The sequence below is a fragment of the Alosa pseudoharengus genome, unplaced genomic scaffold (assembly GCF_046254945.1).
Source record: "Alosa pseudoharengus isolate Yale_2024_CS ecotype anadromous, Long Island Sound unplaced genomic scaffold, YU_APseudo_1.1 YU_APseudo_1.1_scf_25, whole genome shotgun sequence".
Classification (NCBI taxonomy): domain Eukaryota; kingdom Metazoa; phylum Chordata; class Actinopteri; order Clupeiformes; family Clupeidae; genus Alosa; species Alosa pseudoharengus.
This window is the reverse complement of record NW_027468696.1, coordinates 2585421-2613077: the sequence shown is the minus strand read 5'-3', so window position 1 is coordinate 2613077 and position 27657 is coordinate 2585421. Positions and strand designations below refer to the sequence as shown.

General features: G+C 40.9%; 1 protein-coding gene across 4 annotated transcripts; it reads right to left on the bottom strand.

The window, feature by feature from the left end:
• Positions 1-1880: 1880 nt before the first annotated feature.
• On the bottom strand, positions 1881-27089 carry LOC143099226 (polymeric immunoglobulin receptor-like). 4 transcript variants are annotated; one of them, XR_012981436.1, is made up of 11 exons: positions 26931-27089; positions 26454-26756; positions 25965-26288; positions 25372-25671; positions 24917-25237; positions 16760-16870; positions 15000-15034; positions 14645-14731; positions 12134-13370; positions 3032-3074; positions 1881-2419 (listed from the first exon to the last, which is right to left on the bottom strand). XR_012981436.1 is itself a non-coding variant. In XM_076262319.1 (9 exons), the coding sequence occupies exons 1-9, from the start codon at positions 27037-27039 to the stop codon at positions 13116-13118; spliced, it is 1845 nt and encodes a 614-aa protein (XP_076118434.1). In that variant the 5' UTR covers positions 27040-27089; the 3' UTR covers positions 12038-13115. The 4 variants fall into 4 exon arrangements, 3 of the variants coding, with proteins under 3 accessions (XP_076118434.1, XP_076118436.1, XP_076118435.1); XM_076262319.1 differs by lacking the exons at positions 1881-2419; positions 3032-3074 and having other exon boundaries at positions 12038-13370; XM_076262321.1 differs by lacking the exons at positions 1881-2419; positions 3032-3074 and having other exon boundaries at positions 13182-13326.
• Positions 27090-27657: the final 568 nt, after the last annotated feature.

The following is a 27657-nucleotide window of genomic DNA, read 5'->3' as shown; positions in this document are numbered from 1 at the left end:
AGTCATAGCTTGAGAAATATTCAACTGTAGGGCAATTATTACTAAGTTGAAGACAATTCACATAGTAGAATACTCCCTGAAAATGTCAAGAATCTAGCATGAATTGTTCAAGAGTAATGGCCGAAGGAACTTAGTCATTTTAAAAAACAGCATTTTTTCAGACTAATGTGTTTGAAGCTTCCATATCGCAGACAGTAAAGTAGATACAAGCTTAAAACTTTACATAGTAGTTGCTGGGTATGGTACCATTATTGTCCTAAAGTTTGAAGAAAATCCAAGATGGTCAGGCAGGAATTTTTTCTAAAATCTGTTGATTTGGCACGGAATGACCCCCCAATTGGACCGCAGTGAAGGCAACACGCAAAACTTATACTACTGCCAAGGATTCATCAATAACCTCTTCCACAATTATCTGGGCATATTCCCCCTTTGGAGTGGTCTGCCACTTCCATCAAATTGTACAAGGCAATCCAAAGGCTATCCAACTTAAAGCTGTTGTGCCAACTGTCAATGCAACATAATTTACAACAAATTACAATATTTTGTTTTGTTGACTTAAATGTTTATTGACTTCTTTGAGTTCTTAGAAAAGAAAGAGCACAGCTTTGTGTTATATGTCCACATAAACTTGATGAAAAGAAAATGCTTAAACAACATGCATATGGAAAATGTGATAAACTAAGAGACTAGGAGCAGGGTTCTAAATTAACACCCGCCAACCCGCCAAATGCGGGTTAAAATTAATATTGGCGGGTGTTAATTAAAACTTACTAGACCGTTTGGCAGGTGATGCATGAAGCATTACATGCATGATACATAAGGCTCTGTTCTCGGTCATATATACCCCTGGCAGTACTTCCTACATTTCCCATGACCACTGTGCCGTAATGCTATGTGATGACGTATCATACACCCATTGGCTGCGCGCAGTTTGCAGTGAAACCAGTGCGAGAGACCATGGAAACGAACAGATCGTCTACCAGAAAACACAAGGAATTAGAAGAACAAACGGATTCAGAGCAGGGAGCATAGACTGAAAGAGGAGGGAGTTAGCCACAAATACAAAACGTGTTACGAAATATTAACGCATTGTGTTTACCTATTTCCTTTGTGGGGAGCTGATGTCATGTAATGGAGGCCGCAAAACCTGCAGCAGCAAGTTTACTTTATTGTCTATGGAGTTAGCTGAAGATGGAATGTGAGTAGCCTGTAGGCGAAAATTTTCAGTTTTAAAAAGTTGCCTGATCAGTGATCACCACCATCACACGCATCACAGGAATGGCTGAAGTGCCCTTGAGCAAGGCACCTAACCCCTCACTGCTCCCCGAGCGCCGCTGTTGTAGCAGGCAGCTCACTGCACCGGGATTAGTGTGTGCTTCACCTCACTATGTGTTCACTGTGTGCCGAGTGTGTTTCACTAATTCACGGATTGGGATAAATGCAGAGACCAAATTTCCCTCACGGGATCAAAAGAATATACTTACTTATACTTCACACACTGTGCATAGGGCACCAAGAGACAGGGGACCAACATTTAGCCAATAAATAGTAGCTGTAGGCCAGCTGCAAACTATTTTTCACTCTTGTTAGAGAAAGTATACAATGTCAACATGCACCAACAGCATGTTACATAAAGATGATACTTTTTGGGTCCTCTCTATAAAGATCCAACTTGAACATAGGCCCTATGCTACTCCATTTAATTGAGAACGTGTCTGAGCACGCACGAGAGGGAGAGAAAACAAGTGGCAGGTTCCAGCTGGCTTGTCATTGTTGATGATAATTGATATCTCCTTTTTATTAAGTTAAGATTAAACTAAATGTGACAGTGGTTGGGTCAGACTTATGGTGGTGACAAGACAAATGAAGCAGGAGATGAGGATATGGCAGAGAAATAGATAGATAGATAGATAAATAGATATCCCAAACATTCCTCAAACTCTCTTCTGGACAGTGTGTAGATCACAGAGGGCTCCCCCTCTGGTAGGTCAGGGTAACTGCAGGAAGACAGAGATGAGCACAGCAGATAACTTGATGAGACAAAACCATTAGTGAGTAATATTGACTCAGCAAGTTTTTTAACACTGAGCTGCTGCTTTATATTTCTTGGTAAAGACAGAAGAAATTGCAGCTGGGTTTGTGATCAACTAAATTTGTATGGCTGTTGGGGTTCAGGGTTTTGGAAAACTGCATCATGTTGGGTGGTGTTGGGGTTCAGATTCTGGTAATCTGCATCAGGTTAGGTGGTGTTGGGGTTCAGGCTCTGGTAAACTGCATCAGGTTGGGTGGTGTTGGGGTTCAGGGTCTGGTAACCTGCATCAGGTTGGATGGTGTTGGGGTTCAGCCTCTGGTAAACTGCATCAGGTTGGGTGGTGTTGGGGTTCAGGTACATCTGCATGATGTTGCCATGATTTCCATTCTGAGTATAAATAACATATGAATATCTAACATGCTTTACTATTCCATATTGAGTGTGAGTGTAACAACAGCTCAGTATTCTCCATCATGTAAATCCTGTCAGCCCTTCAGAGGTCTGTGTAACCTGAGCACCTGTAGACTATTTCTTAATCCACCACAAGTTGTGTGCTCTTTGTGAGGAATCATTTCTGTGAAGCACCATTACCAAAGTCATTTTAGGCAAGTCCCTCCACTCACATCACTACAGTTGGGTATGCACTGACCATCATACTAATGAGCCTGGCTGTTTGGAGTTTTAGTCAATTTGCACATTTGGTCCCATTGGCTCCAGCCATATTGTGGATTTGCAGAGCATTTTCTGTGTACTGATTTTCTGTATGTGACTGTGCCTGTTTTGAAGTTGGATTCGGCCTGGATTCTTATCTTGCCATGTTATGATCTGGCCTCTGTTGGGTTTGTCCCCGGTTCTGGTTTGATGTTTGTAGTCGTGTAGTACAGTGAGGCCACTTAACTCAACATTGACCAAACATATGGGGGCAGGATATTCAAATTCAGCTGAATTGCCATGATGAAATCAGAACAACAGGACCATGCAGGAACTGCAGTACATTACCTGAGTATTTTCTCTTCTTGTCGTCTTATTTCTTAAGCAAATCCTGCAATGCACAGCAATTCACAGCAATTCATGTATTAGCCCTATAGCCAGAGAGACCTACATTATACTGCAGATATAGGCACTATATTGCCTTTGACTCGCATATGACTTTTAGCACCAGCTCATTGAATCAGATTAGACTGTTAGCATCTCTCCTATAAGCTAGCGGTTAGGGCTTTGACTCCAAACTTTGTTATTCGAATATAATTTGATTATTTTAAAAATTAAAGATATTCAAACAAATTTTAGGGATCTCTTAATATTCAAACCTGTAGCCTATGGAGATAATTTTTGGTAAATGTTTTTGGTTGTAGGCTAAACGTTGTTTTCAATTCAGATTCAGAGTGTTTTTTTTTTTTTTCCACGCCTGGTGAAGTAAAAATCGCGAGCTCATTAGCAAGGCTACTGCATCAGGTTAGGTGGTGTTGGGGTTCAGGGTCTGGTAAACTGCATCAGGTTGGATGGTGTTGGGGTTCAGCCTCTGGTAAACTGCATCAGGTTGGGTGGTGTTGGGGTTCAGGGTCTGGCATCAGGTTTTCTTAAGCAAATCCTGCAATGCACAGCTCCTGTAGGTGATGTTAGCATCCTGGCTGGTTCGTGCGGGAGCGTACCTATGTTCCCCGGGTCCTATGTTCCCCGGGTCCTATGTTCCCCGCTATTTGTATGGGACCGGGGAACATAGGACCCTTTTTGTAGAAAAGGGTCCTATGTTCCCCGCCTTGTATCTGACCACGGAAATTGCATGAGATATGCTTGCGAGTGCACATTTCGTGCACAAACGGTAGCAAAGTGTATTTTTCTATCAATGTTGCCTGCCGTATAGCACACCAGGTAGACCACACATACGCGCACGGTGCAAAATTGACACAAGCCAGAAGGGCGATTTTCCTAACTTCCACGTTGACTATAGCGGAGTAAAAGAATAGATGAAGAACATTTTTTATAACATAGGCCTACAATGGTTTTACTTGTGCTTCTTTACTGAATATAACGAGTTCAAAGTTAACATTCTAGGTAACTTCGCATTGTCCGCTTCAGCACTAAATTGAGGACAGCAACGTACACGAGCTGCACCTCTCACAGAAGAAACGCGCTACAACTACATGCCTTTTTAAGTTGATATTGAATTGGTTTGTTTTGTTCATTTTTCCGTTCGCTGGCACGCTGCAGGGGGGACTGCGCGTTGCTCCGAAGCCCCTTTGGTCTGACTCGTCAATAATCCAAAAATGTCCCTTTGGGTCTACAGCCCAGTAGCCTATAGTTTGATATCTCTTTGTTCCATTAAAATTAATCCCATTCTTCCGACAGCTCAACCAAAGGCTATAGATCACCTCCCTTACCTCTTGTACAGTAAGAATCAACAATGACATGCCAAGTGCAAAGACAATGACAAGCTTGGGACTGAAGCCAGACTCGGCTAGATTTAACAGTGTTTCTCAAACTTTTTTTCTGGGGACCCACTTTTTAAAAATGACAGACTATCGCGACCTAACTCGTGACTGTGGTAGTTAACAAACTAGATCAGTGGTTCTCAAACTTTTTCTTTCATTCCCCACTTTGAGGGGGCATTCTCGAGCCCCACCTGTCCCTCATCGCTCTAAGAAAGTGGTAGGTCAAGCTTAAAATTGTCAAATTTATTGAAATAATGACAAGTTCTAAATATATCCTCTTCAACAGAGTTAAAATCAGCTGCTGCTGCAGATATAATAATAAATAAATAGCCTACATAACACACATATTTCTGTTTTCCAGCAACATATTATAATATGTTCCTATAGGAAGCATTGGCCATTATACAGCATTGTACAATAGGCCTATATTCAATGAAATGCCAACATGCTGCATTAAATGGATCCATAATCCAGTCATACTGAGCACTGCTGGTTGGGAAATATTTTTGAAATAAACTTTGCAGGGATGTGATGTAGGCCTACTGTTTAATACATGGGATCACAAGAGACGCCCAATCAGACGTTTCAGCGATTTTGCTCAGAAATCTCAAAGGCATAATACTGTCGCGATTGAGGCGCCTGTCTTACTCAAGTTTTTTTGGTGAATGCAGTAATCTTATTTGCTAGGAGAGGTGCTTGTCTTTGCCTTGTAACTGGATATTTAACTCAAATGTATCGCTAAGATATATCAAATATATCGCTAAGATAGGCCAGCTTCGTCAAGAAATGTTCATTAGTGAACGTGCTTGCAGATTCAAACATGCTCAAACACGGAGCTCAACCACGCGCGACAGCACTTTACCAACCCGCGCCTTGCCGTGCGGCTGCAGTCTTGGAAGCAGCGGGGAACATAGGACCCTTTTTTCAAAAAAGGGTCCTATGTTCCCCGGTAGCGGGGAACATAGGACCCGGGGAACATAGGGATGACCCCGTTCGTGCTTAATGAGCTCCCACATAGATAGACACTTTTATTTTAAACTTAACCTTCCTCTGATTTTAATCACCTCCGTTATCAATTAAAGCAAACAGGGAAAAGAAATGGCAACACAATCATGAAAAACACTCAAATAAATAAATGTGCAGATAAGTCTGAATGAAAAGCAGCACTGGTTGAAGCCTGGAAATATTGTAAACAAAGTAACGTTCGCTTAATTTGCTAGTTTATCATAGTATACTGGTTAGATTGTTCAGTTTCCCCACGTGTGTTTAAGTTTCAAATGAATACTTTTTCTCCCTGGGACAGGCCCGTTTGAGTCTTGGAAAACACTTTTCCATTTGCATCGGGATTGAGATGATTAGAACTTAGCAGTGAATTTGAATGCAACAGTTTTTTTAACAAATTCGTGCAGCGTGCTAATGATGCTAACCAGATTTAATAGCAATTTAGCCAGTCGTCATGCACGATTAATGTTTGGATTACATGTGCATGCTGAGGAGGTATGCGCCTGTTGAGAGGGAGAGAGAGAGTGAGTGCACGGGGCAAGGAGAGTCTGTGTTAAGGTAGGCCTACTTCTATCGCCTACTCTGGTAGAGTTTGACATACTACAATGCAAGATATATTTAGCCTATTTATTTATGGACAACGTAAGGCAGGTAGGGATGCACGATATATCCGCGGCCGATATATTATTAGCCGATAATATATCGGCATACTATTGAGGACTATTATGAGTTCTGTCCATCATTTGGTGGTAGGTAAAATTACTGCAATAAAATTATGCTTATTAAATGCTTTCCCCAAATCACTTTTCACAATTTTTTTTCAAGAGTAATATTATCGGTTATCGTATCGGTATCGGCCACAACAAACCAATAAATATCGGTTAACGTTATCGGCCCTAAAATTCCATATCAATGCATCTCTAAAGGCAGGAGGTGTGTGTTGAATTTAAGTCTACATGTCAATCTTTTTTACTGCTTGATATGCTGTTTTTACCCTTAGCTTCTGATGTGAAGCACTCTGGGAACCACTGGTTGTTGTAAAGTGCTATACAAATAAATGTTGATTGATTGATTGATTGATTGATTGGTTCTATCGAATGTATTTTTTATTGATATCGATTACATGTCTATTGCGATACATATGGCTATCGTTTTATCGCCCAGCCCTATGCTCAATAATAACAATTTTAACACACGCCTAAATACTCAGCTTTCGACATTGACTGATACACTGCCCTCTGGTGGACAGAACATATAGAACTTAAGTTTGATACCAATATCGGTCTTACTAAAGACATTTAATGGTTAAAATATTATTAATACATATTTGAATATATTTCAATTTTAATATTAATAAACAAACAAACTTCGAATATGATTTTTGGGCATAAGTCAAAGCCCTAGCGGTCCACCCTTTGCAGCTATAGCAGCTTCAACTCTTCTGGGAAGACTTTCCACAAGGTTTAGGTGTGTGTTTATGGGAATTTTTGACCATTCTTCCAGAAGCGCATTTGTGAGGTCACACACTGATGTTGGATGAGAAGGCCTGGCTCTCAGTCTCTGCTTTAATTCATCCCAAAGGTGTTGAAGTCAGGACTCAAGTCCAGTCAAGTCCATCCACACCAAACTCTGTCGTACTTGTCTGACTAAAGTTTGGTGGAGGGAGGATTATGGTGTGGGGTTGTTTTTCAGGAGCTGGGCTTGGCCCCTTAGTTCCAGTGAAAGGAACTCTAATTGCTTCAGCATTAACCAAGAGATTTTGGACAATTCCATGCTCCCAACTTGGGGATGGCCCCTTCCTGTTCCAACATGACTGTGCACTAGGGGTGTCATGATTCTCCAAATCCTCGATTCGATGTAATTTTCGATTTTAAAGTCACAATTCAATTCGATTTTCGATCTTTTTCAAATATTACTATTAATGCATTCCTTATATGTTATTTACTCTTTTTGGTCTTTTCCTTTTCTTTTTCGGGGGGCTTTTATTTTGAAACCGCTTTAAAACCGTTCTAACCGAGGTTGTAATGTAAACAGAACTAACATTAGGCTAAAACAGAGACGTGAACATATTGAAACAACACAGAATGTTAATTTGATTGTTTCAGCACACTTCGAAGAGACCCAAGGTTAGTGTTCATGGAATATGTAAATGTGCATTTTAAGCCTTAGCCTAAAGTAACTTGTAATTAGACCATCTTTTAACTTGCTAATTTGAGTAGGCTAAGTTAGTTTTAATTGACGTGAATGAACGAATACTTCCACACCGGTGATTTCAAAGTAGCAAGAGGGGCTTTGATTTCGGTAGGTTGATGTGTAGGCCTATATTTTAACTGGCTGCAGCCTAAAATTAGAGGAGTGTTGACGCTGCAGTTCAGCACGTGCATGTGTGTTTGTGCGTCTTGGCATACATGCTGGACGTGACATTGGGGGTGTGGCTGCATCGTCGATTCTACTTTTAAGTTCGAAGTTCGAGATTGAGATGTAATTTCGATCGATTTCGAAATAAAATCGAAATCGTGACACCCTTACTGTGCACAAGTGCACAGAGCAAGGTCAATAAAGACATGGATGACAGAGTTTGGTGTGGACCGACGTCATATTAAATTCTTTAAGAATGAGATGTGACTTAAGTTCACAAACTGGTTTGTCTTCAGTATTAGGAAGTTATTCAGTAAGCTTAATACACATTTAGCTTTAACTCATTGAGTGCCTTTTCCTTCCCATGCGTTGAGTGCCAAAAACGTAATATTACGTTTTTAGCTTTTTTTTTTAATTACGAAACGACAAACTAATACACCTTATATGTGATTTTGGGAACTCTGTGATGAATAGAAATGAACTATATGACGATCGTGAAACTCATGAAAACGGACAATCTGGACATTTTATCTGGACATTTTATCATAACTCGGTTGCCGCTTTGGGTCGAATCAGTGACGCATGCACGTCAGGTCAAAACCAGGCCATTTTCGTGGGTCTATCACGAGGTGGCAGTCTCGCCAGGTCTCACTGATCACTTCCCGGAATGTTTACACGAGTAAGTAACAGGCAACACTTAATATTTCATGAAAGACGTTTATCTCCATTTCTAGAAAAAAACGGCGATTTTGATGAAAACTAGCCACTGTTTAGCTTGGGATTTCTCAGGAACGGAGGCGTGTAGAAATACACGGTTTGCACCTACTGAGAGCTTAAAGTCTCACCTTTTAATCGAGCTATTGTACGTGTTCATGGCTATAACACAGAATATGCTGTGGCTGTCCACAAATCATCAGCAATGGTCTAGATTGCTGGCACTCTAGGACAAAGCTCCCGAAAACAGCTTGGCATTCAATGAGTTAAAGTAACATGCATCATTGCTCATTCCATTGTGCTCTCGCGAGAACTCTGGATTTCCAGGGTAGACATTTTCCACGACAGTATCCCGATTGGAGTGCTCTTCTCTGTTTACTTTTCGGCGCAGTACTACTAAGCACTGCTAAGAAACTAGTCCCTCAAAATGTTATGCGATCATTGAAATGCAAGGATAGAATAATGTTAGACATTAAACTATCAACACAGACATTTACATCGATAGTCTGCCGTTATAATTTATTTGCCTCGGGTGTACTGTGGAGTGGGTAAGACTGTTTTTCATGGCAGGCGAACACATACTGATGACTTGCGCTAGTCTAGCACCTGCGAAATCTGCAAAAAAGAAGGACTGGATAAACATGTTGAAAACAGTCTCCACTGATAAATATCACACATGCTAACTTGGAAATAAGGTTATATGTCCAAAATCCTGAACCACCCCTTTAAAAATGCAATGCTATATAGTCAATCAGCGTTTGCAAGCCAGTGCTACATGATGACAGCTTACCTCCACATTGGCAGACAGAGCTGAACAGTAACGGAGTACATTTACTTGAGTACATTACTTGAGTACAATTTTGAGGGATCTGTACTTTACTCGAGTATCATTTTTGGGGAGTACTCATGACTTTACTCAAGTACATTTGAGAGGCAAATATTGTACTCTTTACTCCTATCCATAACCGCGAGTACCCGAAAAAAAAGGAAAAAAGAAAATCTCGGAAACCCTCAATTTGTTGTTTCCCTCTCAAACGTGATTGGATTGTGCAGGCGCCACTGATTGGGACAGCCTATCAGCAATCACCTTCAGCTTTCTGCCAAAGTCAACTCCATTGTCAGATTTAGATAAGAGACGAAATAATGGATGAAGAATGCAGCATGAATGTGCCAACCTGTGGACCCACCTCGCCAGACTCGCCAATTTTTTGAACAAGTTAATGATAGTTTTCGTTTCAAGTGTTTCAATTACAAAAATAGCATTTTGTATTTGAAATACATATTTTAAATACATGTATTAGAAATACTGCTCATCCCTGGCAACATGGTAGAAAGATGAAAATGACTTGATTTTACTTTCAATTCCTTTTACATTCTCCAAGGTATTAACATTTTTCATAACTCCATGTAGGACGTTTCTGTACATAAATGTAAGCACTGTGGCAGTAGTAATGCAATATTTCGAAAATGTAGGCTACTCTTGATACTCAAGTACTTTTGAAAACAAGTACTTGAGTACTTTTACTTAAGTAGACATCTGACTGTTGTACTTTAACTTGTACTTGAGAAGGGCTGTAATGATACACCAACCTCACGATTCGGTTTGTATCACGATTTTTGACCCACGGTTCGATACGAACCTCAATTTTTTTTTTTTTCTTTTTTTTTTTTGGGGGGGGGGGGTGACATTTTATTAAATAGCATTTTAATAGCCTAGAACACCAGATGATTACAATATATACTATAGTATAATGTAGCGTCGGTGGATGTACATGTTTAACGTTTAATGAGTGTCTCCCAGAATGCAGTGCGAGTGAATGCTAGAATGTGTAATGTCGGTTATAATAGTTGTAGTTACGTTTACCATGTTGTGTATTTGTTAGCGTGTTAGTCTCTTTGGTTGTACCTCATGTGCTTATCCTCGTGTTGATGTGTGTGGTAAACCCTTATTGTGTGTAGCATGTGCGGCTGAGACTACCCCTGTGTTGCCCTATGTAGTTGTCTGTGTTCGTCTGAGTCTTCTGTTCCAATAAATGGCCGTCCTGGCCAAAGGTGAATCTTGTCTGAGGGTGAGATCGCTACAATAATATATCTGTATTATTTTATATCCTGATATAAAAAGATTTTAGCCTAGGCTACTGAATGTCTGATATTCAGATTAGCCTATACTATTTTTATGACAACTCTACCTCTTTAATTCAGCTGTCTGGTTGAAGCCTGGAAATATTGTAAACAAAGTAGCATACTTGGCTAGCTTATCATAGTCTGATTGGAATGTTCAGTTTCCCCATGTGTGTTTAAGTTTCAAGGTAATACTTGTTCTTCTTGGGACAGGCCCTTTTGGGAAACGTTGGTAGCCTATTGAGATGATCAGTTAACTTGAATGCAAGAGATTTAAACAAATATGTGCTGCATGGTAATGATGCTAAGCGGATTTAATAGTAATTTAGCTAGTCGTCTTCTATGCGTCCTTGCTTTCACGATTGCTAATGTTTTATTTGGATTGTGTTGGCCGAGCCACGCGTGTTCATTGAGCAGGAGAGGGAGGGACAGTGAGAGAGAGCGGGGCAAGGAGAGGCGGTTGTACTGTTTGGTAAAGTTGAACACAGTCTACAATGAAAGCAACACATTATATCTCCAGAACTGCTTGACGCATATTCTTCAGATTTGGTACAAGTGTTTGTATGGACTCAAAAATGAAGTGAGTTGATGTTGGAGGTCAAAGGTTAAGTCCATGAATACTTCGCGTGCGATATCTCAAGAATGCCTTGACATACATGCCTGAAATTTGGTATGAGTGTTTGTATGGACTCAAAGATGAAGTGAATTGATGATGGAGGTCAAATGTCAAGGTCAAAAACACCTTGAGTGTTATATCTCAAGAATGCCTTGCCACACAAAGTTTTTTGGTACAAGGGTTTGTATGAACTCAAAAGATTAAGTGATTCAATGTTGTTGTTGTTTTTCAGGAATCTCCCCACCAACATTAAGCCAGCAGCTTTCCATCCACTATTGTAATTCCTCTGGCATTACATTTCTAGTTTAATTTTTGTTTTTTGAATCCTTTATTGTTCCTTGTAGTTATTGCTACTACATATCATAAGCAGTGTGAAATGATACATTAAATATCCAGCATATATATGTACACCAATGTCCAACATAACAATCTCCTCATATCATGGCTAGAGTGAAATAAATGAAATGTTCAATGTGATGAAGCGGATACAAATGAAGATTATATGGATATCTGGGCAGAGGTACAGTATGATGTGATTCTACAGTCTGCTGTGAATTAAGACAAACTAAACTAAACAAAAAAAAAGACCAAAACAAACAAAAAAACATCTCAATGAATGCATTACAATCACAATGCATAACACAACAGTCTATACAATGAAGTGAAGTTTTAATAATGCTTTTTATGATTTTTTTTTCAAATGAACAGATTGTTACGTTTTGTGTCCACTCTGGTGTCTACGGGGCTCCCGTAACACAGTAGAGATCGCTACTCCTGCAGGTGTCAGTGTGTGCGCAGTATATTTTTTGCCCATATACAGTGTCTTAGAAAGTAGCCCTCAAACGGACGCTTACTCACCCGGAGCGAAGGTTTTTGGGGCAGAGCCCCTGTTGCAAGGCGTCCGGGGTTCTCAGCAACACAGGAGAGGCAGAAAAATACGAGAAAACGCTAGACGGTCTTTTTACAAACCCCTAATCAAAGGTTAGGATTTTGACTTTTATTAAATACAAATAAAAAAATACAAAAAAGAAAACTGTCTAAGTCTAAAAGCTAAATGCTCGATCCAAAGAAAAATGAAGAGGAAAAAGAAGATCAAAGAGCCCTGAACAAGGAGCTGTTCTCTTTTTATACCCCTCTCGGTCAGACAGAACATGTCCAAATTTGGTATTGTGTCTTGCCATGAAATATTGGTTCTGCTTTTTTGTTTTTGCTTGGTTACCAGTCAGCTTTTTGTTTTGCTGACAAACAGTTTCTTACAGCTGGTACATTATGTTCTTACATTCTGTCTTTACATTTTGTTCAAAGCACATCTCATTTAGCATACAGTAACACACTTTAATTCTTAACACAACCTTTTTGTATCTAAGCAAACACATTTTATGTAGCAAAACATTTGAAGTTTTATAAGCAAACTTTCTTATATATTTAAGAAAAACACTCTTTAAGTTTAAGCAAAATCATAACAGATTATTCTAGAAAAACAATTTATGCTTTTAATTAAGAAAACACACTTCAATTCTAAGCTTCTAAGTTTTTAAACATTATAAGTCTAACTTGTTTCACACTGGTTGTCTATCATTATCTTGCAGCATTTGCACATTTTTATTTGTTTTAGAGCAAGCTGGATTTAAGCAGTTATATGATTAAAAATCTCTTAATAATAAATCTGAGTCTGATTATTAATTATTATCACATCTTCACATTGTAAAGTCACGCTACAAGATATCGTAAGATTTAAAGGAAATATGAATCATAAAGATGATCTTGGGTAGACTTGGAAAGATTAGACAGCATCGAATGATCTGATGTTGGGGTTCAGATTTTGATAACTGCATCAGGTTTAGGTGGTGTTGGGGTTCAGGCTCTGGTAAACTGCATCAGGTTGGATGGTGTTGGGGTTCAGGCTCTGGTAAACTGCATCAGTTTGGGTGGTGTTGGGGTTCAAGCTCTGGTAAACTGCATCAGGTTGGATGGTGTTGGGGTTCAGGCTCTGGTAATCTGCATCAGTGTTGGGCTTCAGGTTTTGATAGATTGAACTCATCTGAATATTGCTGGATGGTAAATCTTGAGGATCATTTTCATATTCAGCACCATCCTGCAGTTAATTTAGGTTACAATCATTTTTAAAATGACAGCAGAAATGTTCCTAAATTCTACACAGACATTTGAGTATACTATCTGAATGCTAAATTATGTGTCAGCCGAAGTGTGTATTGGTGACTGGATGTTTGAGTATGTGGGGACATCACCAGGGATTGTGGGTATTTCAGTGGTGGCATAGACAGTGTTGATCTGGGTGTGAGATGTCTTGGGGAGAAGGTGGAGGCCTGTATCATCAGGAAGGTTTGGGGGTGACTGGATAGTGTAATAGGTACAGTAGTGTCACCTGCTTTGTCTACCATATTATTGTTGCATCTTGAACAGGGGTGGCTAATGACATCTTACAAGTAATATACATAGTAAAGTTTTTTTTTTTTTTTTTTTAGAAACAGTAACTTTGCATATTCCTTTTTCAAAACTGTACACTTACTCTTACTGAAGTACATTTTTGAGCCAGTAATCTACTCTTAACGCCACTACATTTTCAAGAAACAGGGCTTCAGAAAGAAGGGCTCTTCCCCTTTGTTTGGCAGACATGGACTGCAGCCTTATCTTTTTTCCTTGTGGGGAAACAAACAAAAAAAAAAAAAAACCCGCAACCCATGGTTTCTAAAGGTTTTCACAACAATTGTGTGACCCACTGGAGTAGTTTTTCACACAGCGTCTTCCAGGCATCTTAGAGTAGTGCGGAATCACAACAACCACCTCTGCTAACGACACAAATAACACACTCTTGCCCTCTCAAAATGACGGATGTCATGATAGTATAAGCTACACTAATATGCTATGGACAAACACTGAAATGAATATTACTTTGCATTACTTCATGCACATGATGTGAATCTGTATGTAAGTCCAATTACACATCGAGGACATGAAAAGTTTACATAGTTAATACTCGAAAGTCACAACAGGCACCAGGGATGGATTACTGCACGGGCCCAAGGGGTAAGAGTAAAAGCCTTTGCATGGAATCATTGCCTCAATATCAACAAATCAGGAAGATGGCTATGAATCTGATTGAATTTAGTATTGGTCATCCCAGAAATGCACCAGATTACAGGAAATCACATCAAACAATTTAAAACATTTCTGGGGGAGGACCCCCAACCCCCCCCCCCCCTCCCAAATATGCGACAATAGGCTAAATACATCTGGGCCCAGGGGCCCGAAAGTTCATAATCCGTCCATGACAGGCACAGCGGCAGGCCTACTAGGGGGCGCTTCTGCAGTAACAGGTTAAGTATAGATTTTCAGTACTCTACCCACCACAGATCTTGAAGTCAGAAGAGGAGGAGGACCAATGTCCTCAATATCGTCATAAATTCCATCTGGGAATTCCATCTTCCTTCCATTCTGACAGAGAGACAAAGCACATTATGCTGTAAAGGTATCATCACTGACCAAGTGATTGGACAACACTGTTTTTAAATATTTGAAATCAAGTATTATAAACACAATCCGTTCATCACATTACATCATAGTTTTCAGAAGTTATCATGACTGAACCTTCACTCAAATGAGAAAATCATGCAACTAACCAACACATGGGCTAGAGAGCAGTAATTTGACACTATGCCTCATGCCATGAAATACCATTTGAATTATTAAGACATTTACTCACCACTGTGTTGTAGTAGATCACACTGTTTGATCTGTCTGATGAGCATAAAGATACTGTTTATATATGAGGATATGTTACATTATCAATCTGTGTGTGAGTGTGAGAGAGAGAGAGAGCGAGAGAGAGAAAGTGGCAGAAGTGTTTCACTACCTACCCCGTAGTGTAACTGCTTTGTTTTTTGTTTCTTATAAATGATTAGTTGGCTATTCCACTTGACAGAACAACTGAAAATCGGTTTTGGATGTCACACATTAAACAAAGCAGCACAAACACGAAAACACCTGGGATGGCCCTTTTAGGGTCATTGACCGTGTGGGCGAGGTGGTCTCACAGGTATAATGAGTTTTGCATGAACCCTCGAGGGGCTCTATAAAGGGGGGGGGGGGGGCTTAGAAAAGTATGGTTGTGTAAACATAGGACAAAGATTTTTGGTACACATAATCTTTAAGGTGTCTAGTATAGAGTTATGCAATTGAAATATGTGAGCTTTGTTCAGCATTCTCATAGCATGAGTGAACATAATGAGTGTTACAATTATGACTGTTGGGAAACAACAGTGTGATATAAGGCCTTTTCCATGTAAAAATCGGCACACTTAGAACATAATAGAGAATTGCAGAGGCAATGTTGAATATTGTATTGTGATAAAAAGTTAAATGTAAAGAACAGACCTGGGACAATGTCCCCATATCATCTCTGACTGGAATTTATTGAAAATTAGATGATTGCAAAATGAAATGTGTGAAAATCCCTAAAATCGTACTATGTTGTTTCCCAACGGTCTTAATTGTGACCAAACATAAAACACTCCTTTTCACCCACTTTTTCTAGCCTGGCTAACATCAGACCTCATCTCATTGAGATGGGGTCTGGGAACTAGACATTCATTTTCTTGTATTTGAAACGTGGTTTACGAATGCTCAGAGCCGTTTATTGGGCGCTACAAATGTCTATCAAATGCGTCTGTACATAGCTCATAACGGCTTCGGCGTGTCATTATCGTCTTGCTGCCCTCCCTCCGTTCTGTGATTGGTTCCTTCGTTGAGGTGAAAACGAAGTCCATAGAATCCAGGCTGCCTAGCAGCGTGAATAAAATTGTGCGCGTAAGGCAGCATGGGAAAACCCAGGCTACACTTTTTCAGGAAAATTTGAAAAAAAAAAAAAATACTAATTGATTACTTCAAAGGGTTACTTGATTGGACACATGATTTTGATATTTTCAAGTCTAGATAGTCTAAATTTGGGATTAAACGGGTTAAATTGTTGTGTGCCTTTTAGATGAATTGGGGGGTGAAGTTTAGGGTGGTGTGTGCGTGAGTGTGTGTGTATTGATGCTGTCCATTCTGCTAGTGATTATTCTGCATGTTGTAGTTAGTGAAAAAAAGCCATTCTGATCAGTACCCTATGTAGTGTAGTAATAATTGTAGTCATAGCAATATAGATGTGGGCAATGGATGCTAAAACAAAGTAATGATAAGCAAAAATATGGAAAATATACTAGCCAATACAAAAAAAGGTAGCCCTATATTTTAACACAGGCTCTTTCCACAAAGATATGTGAATGTGACTATCATAGGACCTCACATTATTCCATGCAGTAATATGGATTCTTAGGCAACATGTAGTGAGTCTATACGACAATAAAAGACCAGTAGAATGCAGCAGTGCCAAGGTAAAAGCAGAATGCAAACACAGAGAAAATGTGGTAATGATCTGTGAAAACTACATGATATGTTGCTAACCAGAGTGTTAAAACCTACCACGCTTCCTGCTCTGTATGTGTCTGTAGCACAGGAAGAATGTGACTGCTAACACCAGTGCTACTATCACCATGACTACAGAGGTCTTCATGTCCTCAATAGGGGCTTTTTCTGTGGAAACAACAAAAATATCTGATTGTGCATGACATAATAGTTATAGCAACGTGCTCAACATAACCATCTACTGCCTTTATGTTACTTTACCAAGAATTCAAGTTTATTTCTTGCAGTGGAAAGACAACCTCACAAGTCTAGATAGATAGATAGATAGATACTTAATTGATCCCCAGGGGAAATTCAAGAAATGTATCACAAGTAAAAATATCACAAGTCTAAAATGTGAAAGAAAGTCACATCACATTTACAAACAGACAGTCTTTGCAAACAATAGATTTCTGAATCTGGTATTCTGTGGAAACAATATAGACATACATAACGGAGAAACGTCTAGGTTACCGGGTATCCACGGTTCCGCAAATGAGGGAACGAGACGCTGCGTCTAAGATGCTATGGGAATGAGTCCCTTTAGGACCCCTTGTGACTCATGTGACCGTGACCTTTGACCCCATGACATAGAGTACCTAATAGCTGATGTTTATTCTCACGCCAGCATATTCCTTAAAGTAACACAATGTGGGAAGTTCCCATTTTAGTTTTGATATGTCTCGATAGATCCTCTCAATCATAAGCCATGGGTTATGTTATCCCTGATATTTGAATGGGGCCTCTCAGTCAAATATAGCAGCTTACATTATGTGATATGTTATTATAGTGGCCCCTTTATCATATATCATGGTTTATGTTATTCATCCCAGATATCTGAATGGGGTCCCTCAGTCAAGACTTATGGGAGGGGCCTTTTCACTTCTGTACCCAGTGGTTCATAATCCATAATTGTGGTTCATAATTGTGGGGCAGCTGTGGCCTACTGGTTAGCACTTCGGACTTGTAACCGGAGGGTTGCCGGTTCGAACCCCAACCGGTAGGCCACGGCTGAAGTGCCCTTGAGCAAGGCACCTAACCCCTCACTTCTCCCCAAGCGCCGCTGTTGTTGCAGGCAGCTCACTGCGCTGGGATTAGTGTGTGCTTCACCTCACTGTGTGTACACTGTGTGTGTTTCACTAATTCACGGATTGGGATAAATGCAGAGACCAAATTTCCCTCACAGGATCAAAAGAGTATATATACTTAATCCGTCTATGGCTAGCTGGTACAATGCTGTGCAGTATGTACATTAGGTAAACCTCCTTCCCGATGCCTTATGAGACATGTTAGAGAGAGAGAGCTCCCTGGGGTTTAAGCTCCCAGTGTGAGGGGCTGCAAGTTGCAGGTTTGAGCCCAGGCGAGTGCAGGGCTGAGCTATGTGGTCAACACAATGCAGGCTACACAAGGGGTTACTGTAAAAATAACTAAAAAATGTAAAGTTGGGTGCTTGATGAAAAGGGCAATACTGAATGAATAAAAAAAATGTGTGCTACACCAATAGCTCTCAATAAGTAATTAATTTATTGTAATGTTTCGGGCCTTAGCAAGACCACAACCTGCAAGTTGAGGACTTGGAAAAGAGGTTCAACCAAAAGACAGTACAAGAAGGAGTGGATTTTGCGAGCCCGCAACCGCTTTGAGGTGGTGTCACAATCAGACTACCTGAGTGCAACCAGGAGAGAAAAAACAGAGCCTAGACTTAATTGCATTACACAATACTCTCCATTAGGACAGGTTTTAAAGGAACCATATGTAAGATTGTGGCCAAAACTGGTACTGCAATCACTTTCAAATTACTGTAGAGCGGTGTATCACCTCCCCCTCCCCCCTGACTCGAGGTTGCCAACCCGGATGCCAAAACACTACTGACTTTGTGATTAGTAGATAGGTAGATGGTGGCGCATCAGGCCAAAACACAACATGACATGACAAAACACAACATCAACATCAGTTGAGGGCTGCAACTTCACTTTTTAAATGGCAATATCCTGGCCGGACTACTGTTGTCAGTGATATAAGTATTTGAAATGAACATGATTTCTTAATGTCTAGTGACATATCAGGGCCATTTTATGATTAATTGAAACACATTTCTTACATATGGTTCCTTTAATGTCATTGTTCTAAATGGCAAAGCTTTAGGCTAGGCCTAGGCTATTTCTTCTTTATTTCTTTGTGCATGATATTATGGATTATGGACATTTTCCGGAAAGAAAAGAACTTAAATTCCCAAAACGAGAAAGCATCCTATATAAAACAGGGCTACCCTATATAAACACAAATTTCGCCTGACTCTTGCAATACAACAAGACTCATTCCGACACTAGAGCGGGTGCCCTGGTTTGCGCAATTCAAAGCCTTTGAATCAGATTCTGAAGCAGTCACGTGGGTGTGTGTCCCAAACAAAGCTTCAGACGTCACACTCACAAACCGAGGCCTCGTTTGTCATCAGTCACGTGATTTTTATAGAAACGACACAAGCCTCGAACCGGGGCTTCATCTGGCACGCCCCTTTCTGCTCGACACAAGCTCCAAAGCCTCGCTTCATTGGGCACATCACTAACTTTAGTCCTTGGTTGATGTCTAATAGTAGAACAAGGCCACCATAATGGTAACTGTGGATGTTTAGTGTTGGCTCAGAGTTAACTTCCAGTACATGCGGTAGCTTAATGCAACAGTCTTAATCATTACTTATTTCTTGATTTTGTTTGTGTAATTTACTTAAGTTCCAGTCAGGGCGGCCGACCTGTGCTGAGACTGCACGCCATCTACCTCTCCCAGAAGGCTCAGCCAGCGGTCTAGCATAGCCAAATGCATTAGGTATGTGGTAACACTGGTTTTTTTTATCCATTCAATTTAAGAGTAAAAAAACGTATTGTAATAGTTAAATAAAGAACCATTTTACCCTATTTATTATGTCAAATTTGATGAAATACAGACACTGTAACCTCTTACATCACCAAGTGCATTGATGATGTGACCCACACAAAAGACATCATCACTCGGGCTAACTGGAAGCCATGGCTGACAGGGGATGTCCTCAGGCTGCTGAGGGCCAGAGACAAAGCCTACAGAGCTGGGGATGAAGCTGGCATGAAAACAGCGAGAGCCAACCTGTCCCGTGGCATCAAGGAAGCAAAAAAGGAATACACTCACAAGATAACCACCCACTTCAGACAGCAGGAATGCACAAAGCCTATGGCAGGGCATTCAGGCCATCACGGACTACAAGCCCGCGCCACAGAGCTGTGAGAGCAACATCCCTCTGCTCAACAATCTGAACCGCTTCTTTGCTTGCTTTGAAGCACAAAACAGCACTTGCCCACAGAAGACCCCTCCCCCTCCACACGAGCAACCCCTGTGCCTCTCTGCCGACAGCGTGATGAGGACACTTGCTGCTATCAACACCCGTAAAGCAGCAGGCCCAGACAACATCCCAGGTCGTGCGCTGAAGGACTGCGCTGAGGAGCTTAAGGATGTCTTTTAGATGTCACAGACATCTTTAACACTTCCCTAAAGCAAGCCATCGTCCCATCATGTATCAAAGCTGCCACCATCATACCTGTGCCGAAGAAAACTGCTCCATCCTGCTTCAATGATTACCGCCCCGTGGCACTGACACCCATCATCATGAAGTGCTTTGAGCGGCTTGTCATGGCACACATCAAATCCATTCTCCCCCCCACCCTGGACCCCTTCCAGTTTGCATACCGAGCCAAACGTTCCACAGAGGATGCAATCTGCTCTGCCCTCCACCCAGCCCTCACCCACCTGGAAAAAAGAGACTCATATGTGAGATTGCTGTTTATAGACTTCAGTTCCGCATTCAACACCATAATACCACAACAACTCATTTGCAAACTTGACAAACTGGGACTCAGTACCTACCTCTGCAACTGGCTACTGGACTTCCTCTGTCAGAGGCCTCAAGTAGTACGTGTTGGCAACAGTATCTCAAGCAGCATCACACTGAGCACGGGGGCCCCCCAAGGCTGCATGCTCAGTCCGCTGCTCTTCACCCTGCTGATGCATGACTGCACTGCAACCTACAGCAACAACCACATAGTGAAATTTGCTGACGACACAACTCTGGTGGGTCTCATCACCAAGGGCGACGAGACTCAATACAGGTTGGAGGTCGACCTTCTGACCAGGTGGTGCAGGGACAACAACCTCCTGCTGAACGTCACCAAGACCAAGGAGATTGTTGTTGACTTCCAGAGAGGTCACACCCAACACCTGCCACTGACCATCGACGGTGCTGTGGTGGAGAGAGTGAGCAGCACCAAATTCCTGGGGGTGCACATCAGTGAAGACCTCTCCTGGACCACCAACACTGCATCACTGGCGAAGAAAGCTCAGCGCCGCCTGTACTTCCTGCGGAAACTCAGGCAAGCAAGTGCTCCACCAGCCATCATGACCACATTCTACCGAGGCACCATTGAGAGCATCCTCTCCAGCTGTATCGCTGTGTGGGGCGGAAGCTGCACTGAATACAACAGGAAAGCCCTGCAGCGCATAGTGAACACAGCTGGAAGGATTATCGGTGCTTCACTCCCCTCCCTGAAGGACATTTACACCTCCCACCTCACCCGCAAGGCGACCACAATTGTGAGTGACACCCCGCTCATAATTTGTTTGATCTACTGCCCTCTGGGAAGAGGCACAGAAGCCTGCGCTCCCGCACCACCAGGCTGTTAGGATGCTGAACTCTCTCTCCCCCCTCCACCCTCAGCCACATAACATCCTGGACTTTTGGACCCATCTATCTAAAAAGTATATGTACCAATTTTGACAGTTTTTTTCTATTAATTCAGGTAGTTTACTGACTTACTTCTGCAGAAGTTTGAGGAGGAAATTTTCCTCCAGAGGCGCAAACAAGATATAAACTGATCTGGGGCTTGTTTCTAGAAAGTGTCGTTTGCTAACTTGCGTCGCAACCTTGGTAGTTCGCTCCATCATTCTTGGATTTGCTGTTTCTAGAAAGGGTAGTTCTAACTCTCAATCACAAACAAGGACGCAAAATTTGGTTGTTTGAACTACTGCCCCTAGGCAGTCGCACTTGTGTCGTTTCTTGGTAGTTCCTGTTGGTGTCTAGCCTAGAAATCTAGACTCGCCCCTAGCGGCCGCAAATTACATTTGCTGTAGGGCTAGTCTAGCAACTCTCCGTTGGCTTGTGAGCTCCAGAAATCGAAACTCAATCAGGCCAATGAAATCGTGTATAGAGTCGTTAGGTGGGCTTAACATAATGATTGATGGCAGAGTTGCAACGGTTTGGCTTGAATTCCCTGCTACTTGAAAACAAATAAGATGGATGTTGCTGTTGGCGAACAGTGTGACACGAGTTAAGCTTTTATTAAGTTGGCAAAACTAGCCAACTAGCTCCGCTGGTGGGAAACGCATGGGACTCATAGCGCTGCCGCTGTCCTATTGCATGCAGAGGGAATTTGAAAGACAACTGATTATCCCACCCCTCGGACTGAGCACTGCGAATGGTGAGTGCCCAGACCCTACATTTTAATGTGGGTCTGGCTCGTCAGGCTAGTTAGTGTCCAGAGCGCCTAACCAAAAATCACAACCGCCTAACCAAAAATTACGAAGTGGATGTTTATCTCATGACTCAATGATTGATCTATCCTGTAGACTCCCCTACTTGGCTCATTCTTGCTATTTATGTTAATTTGAGTATTGCCTTGTTGCGAATGAGGTAGCGAATTGCGACACAGGTACGATGCTTTCTGGAAACAGGTGTAACAGTGTCGTTGTTTGGTCGCAAGTTGCGTCGTACCATGGTGGTTGAGCAACGTCGTTGCTAACTTTTCTAGAAACGAACCCCTGGTCATTTCACCAGTCACATGACATTGATACATTTTAATCAAGACGACCAGGGGCTCGTTTCTAGAAAGCGTCGTTTGCTAACTTGCGTCGCAACCTTGGTAGTTCGCTCCATCGTTCTTGGATTTGGTGTTTCTAGAAAAGGAAGTTCGAACTCTGAATCGCAAACAAGTACGCAAAGTTTGGTCGTTTGAACTACTGCCCCTAGGCAGTCGCACTTGTGTTGTTCCTTGGTAGTTCCTGTTGGTGTCTGTGTGCCTAACCAAAAATCACAACCGCCTAACCAAAAATTGCGAAGTGGATGTTTATCTCGTGATTCAATGATTGATCTATCCTGTAGCTTAATTTTGATTAAGACACTGACTCCCCTACTTGGCTCATTCTTGCTATTTATGTTAACTCGAGTATTGCCTTGCTTTTAGTATTATAATTTTCACAGACTCTTACAACAGCTGTGATAAATGGTGTAGTGGCTAAAGCAGATGACTTGTTATCCCAACGTTGTATGTTCGATTTTCTTACAATGTGAGATTGTCCTCTTGCTTCTCGCTACCTGCAGGTGAACTAGTGTGACACGTAGATTCAATTGTTTTTGACTGATGTCTTGTACCTATGGGCTCTAGATGTAGAACAACTATATACATAAATATGTATCAAAACCTATTGTTGTGTCTCGTAGGCCTACTCTTACTCAGAGGTGAAAAGAAGAGATAGGACGCGAACTCCGGCCGAGCGCGTAGTGCACTGACGCCCTGCTGATAAGCCATGAGACAATTGATACTATTTGTTATAGCCTACCCAGACATTCGTCCAGGCTATATATTTTTTCAACTTAGATATTTAACACAAATAATGGCACATGGTCGGCTTCAGTAAAATGTTTTATATAGGCCTACTTGCAATAGGTTTAGGTTTTTGCAGATGACGATGACAATGCCAGCATTAATCACTCGGTTTAAATTAGAAAAATGTCAACATAGGCCGTGGCAGAGCATTTCTAGGGGGTAGGGTATTACACGTTTCCAGTGTTTCCACCAATGATATGTATCGCTGCATCATCAACAACGTTGTTTGAACTACAGTGTTCGAACGTCGGAGGTTGCGAATTGCGACACAGGTACGATGCTTTCTGGAAACAGGTGTAACAATGTCATTGTTTGGTCGCAAGTTGCGTCGTACCATGGTGGTTGAGCACCGTCGCTGCTAACTTTTCTAGAAACGACCCACTGGTTTGTTATTCTAAAGTGTAATTTATTTCCCAAATGCAACGGAGAAAAAAAATTGTGATCACTATTGTGACCGATGGAATTAAACGGGTATTCCAAACTTTAATTTTCAGAGAGAATGTGCTAATGTTCTTTGAAAACTGTGTAATAATTGTGCATTGTAACTAAGGGATGCAATAACGCCACCAACAACAACCAAAACCATTGTCAACATGTAAATTAAATGTAATGTTTCATTGCAAATCAAAATAAATTGTTTCTCCTAAAGTTATGAGTGATATGCCCATTATTTTTAGGAGTTTCTCCTAAATTCGCACGGTTATTTGTGATTATGGTCCCAGGTAATGTGTTGCAGTCATGAACAACCTAATCACAAGTCTAAAATGTGAAAGAAAGTAGGCTACCGTCATACTTATAAAATATGTACATATAAAACTGACAGTCTTTGCAAACAAATATATTTCTGAACATGACGGTTTCCGCAACCAAGGTTATTTGTCATATACTTTTCAGTCTGTGTACTGACACCTTGAGATGTGCTCATAACAGTAGCTCTACTGAGTCTTAGCTTCCTGGTTTAATTGGCTATCTCCTAGTGTGTATCATGGTGGTCCTCAAAACAAGATCACAGATCGAAAATAGGGTTTAGGGGGTTGAGGGTACAAAGCCTTATATATAAAATATGCACACATTATTTGAGGTATGAGCTAGCAACAGATTTCTGAGCCCCATACTAAAATACCCTATACTGTACCAGAAATTTGCCCCGTACTAAAATTCCATATACCATAAATTATTTATATATATATATATATATATATATATATATAATGGCTATTGCAGTGTTCTATATCACCGGGTTATAACTAGAGATGCATTTCCACAAAAATATGTGAATGTGACCTTGGCACACCAACAGTGAAACCTCACATTAGTCCATCCACTAATGTGGACACTTAGCTTTAGGCAATACGTAGCAAGTCAAAATTACAATAGTAAAGCAATACTAATGCCACAGTACTGACCCAATATCTTAATCCAAACTTTAATTTTCAGAGAGAATGTGCTAATGTTCTTTGAAAACTACGTAATATGTATAAGTAACTCTCACCTGTTATCTGAAGATTCACCTGTCCGATCAAAGCTACATTATTCCCACTAGTTCTTACTCCACACCAGTAGATCCCAGCATCCTTCATCTCCAGGTCATGGATAGTCACAGTAAAGACGTTTGCAGTTTTGTTGTCAGACAGAGAATACATTCTATTCTTCTGCAAAGGCTTTGAAACGATCAAATCCAACTCAATGAATGTATCATGTTGCTTACAGAAGTGCTTTACGTTTGTTTTTGCTTCTTCGGGGTACTTGCACTGAATCTCTATATGTCCTCCTTCATGTCCAGTAGTTGTATTAGGTGATTCACAGCAGCCACCTGTCAAACATTCACATAGTGACTGGGTCCATATTTCAAAGACCTAAATGCCACCTTCCCACAATGTAAACAATCTTCAAAGCTCATTGAACAAGAAATGCCATTGCTTTCAAATATAAACTAAAACACATTACCTTCTTTCATAATCAAGTTGAATGCTGTATGCATTTCTTCATCTTCAACTGCACAGTGATATATCCCGGCATCCTTTGAGGTGAGGTATGTGAGCAGAACTGTTAGATGGTCCTCCTGAACATTTTCATACTGGAGGAACCTGCTATCAGTACCACTTGTGAGGCGGTTGTGAGGGCAGGTTGTAGAATTGCCTTTGCAGAAGTATCTCTTCTTGTGTTTACGCTTGTTATTAAATTTGCAAATAATTGCAATGCCTCCCGTATTAAATCCTCTCAGAGTCACTGGAACCTTTTGTTTTCCTGTAATGTGGAAACAGAATGAGTTTACGGTGAAATACAACAAATAAAACAAATCTGAAACATTTACTCAAAAGCAGCATATGGTACATGTCTGACATTCAGGTAAGCATGACACTGACAGAATACACTGCAATAATTGCTGTTTACTAATCTACAGTTGAATCCAAACTGTGTTAAAGGTTAAGTTAAGACTAAAGTTGTGTCTAAAGTTAAGTGTAAATAACATGCTAATTAAATATTTGTTCCTAACATTGTAAAATCTTCATATTTATTCATATCTGCCTGAATCTCACCTGTGATCTGTAAATTCACCTGGCTGGTCAAAGCCACATCTTCTGTACCGGTTCTCACTCCGCACCAGTAGATTCCAGCATCCTTTCTCTCCAGCTCATGAATAGTCACAGAAAACAGGTTTGCACTTTTGTTGTCAGACAGGGAATACTTTTGTTCTGTAACTGATGGTTTTGACTCTATTAGATCTGTCTCAATAACATCCTTTTGTTGCTTACAGAAGTGCTTGGGATAGTCTCTATTTTCTGCACCAGAGTACTTGCACTGAATGTTGATATTCTGTCCCTCAAAACCAGTAATAAAAAACGGTGTGTCACAGCAGTCACCTGTAAATGTAAATAAATGTAAATGTAAACATCCATAAAGTTCTCAGATCTATTGTCAGTCTCTTTCTCTTCTTTTATCCAGTCATTTTAAACATAATATAATTGTGAAATCTGATTCAATGAGAACTCATATGCCATTGAAATACATAGTTACATAAATATTACCTGATTTTACATTCAAAGTGATTTTATCATCTAAGCATCCATCTTCGACCCCGCAGTGATAAGTCCCACTGTCCTCTGAGGTGAGGTTTGTGATGAGAACGGTTAAATAGTCCCTGCGAGCGTTCTCATACTGGAAGACTCTACTGTCGTTGTGGGCTGGCCGATTGTAAGGGCATGTTGAAGCTTCACCTTTGCAGAAGTACTTCTGTTTTTCTCTATGCTGGTCATCAAATTTGCAGAAAATGAGTATTCCCCCATTGATATAAGCTTTCAGCGTTCTACTTTTTGCACTTCTTCCTGGTACTAAAACAGACAAAGAGAAGAGAAAAGAGCCAGAGTCACAGAGTCGTGAAGAGAGCCCGAGCAGCATGGATGCACTTGTGCAGAAGTCAACAGAGCATGAACCAAAACATTATGTTCTCAAAGCAAGAAGCAGCCCATATTCACTAGCATTGATTTCATGTGTGTATCATTTACCTGAAATAAGGCACAGAGCGAAAAATAAGATCCCCTTCATTCTGAATGAGCACATCATCCGGTGACCTTGTTTATCGTTTGTCGACACAACTTGGTTTAGGTAGCGCATGTGCTGCTGGCAATGTGGGTGGCTTTCTTCCTGTTAGCGTGTGGCTTTACCTCATGATGCATTCTGGCCTAAAAAAACACTTTTCAGTCGTCGCTGTAATCCCCCTTTCATACAGCACTAGCAGCATTAACCCCTCGTTGCCCACTACTTTACACAGCAAACTCAAATCAACGAGGCCTGTACAGAACCTAGAGAAGCCAATCAGGTTAGCAGGTCTCGTGATTGTGACTGAACAATGACTATCATTACATAACAGAGATAACCATCATTTTCTACACTCTTTGTCAACTCTCACAGTGGTCGCTCAACAACCTTTGAAAAGATGCAGTTTCCATTTATAGCAGCCAACCTGTGCCTTTGGGACCATATATGATTTCATGATGAAGTCCTTTTTGATTGACTTCATGCATATGTAATAAAACATAAAAGGGGGTGGTGGCTTAGAGACGGTTGTGTCAGAGAGGCTGTGGTTTAGCGCCTCTTCCTCTGTAAGCGCTGAATAAAGTCTGCAGTCTGGGTCTGCAGGTCCCAACAGCAACATGCTAACCTGCAGTGAGATGGGCTACTCAACGTGAGAAAAACTAAATAGAGTACCATGACGGCAGTGTCACTGGATCT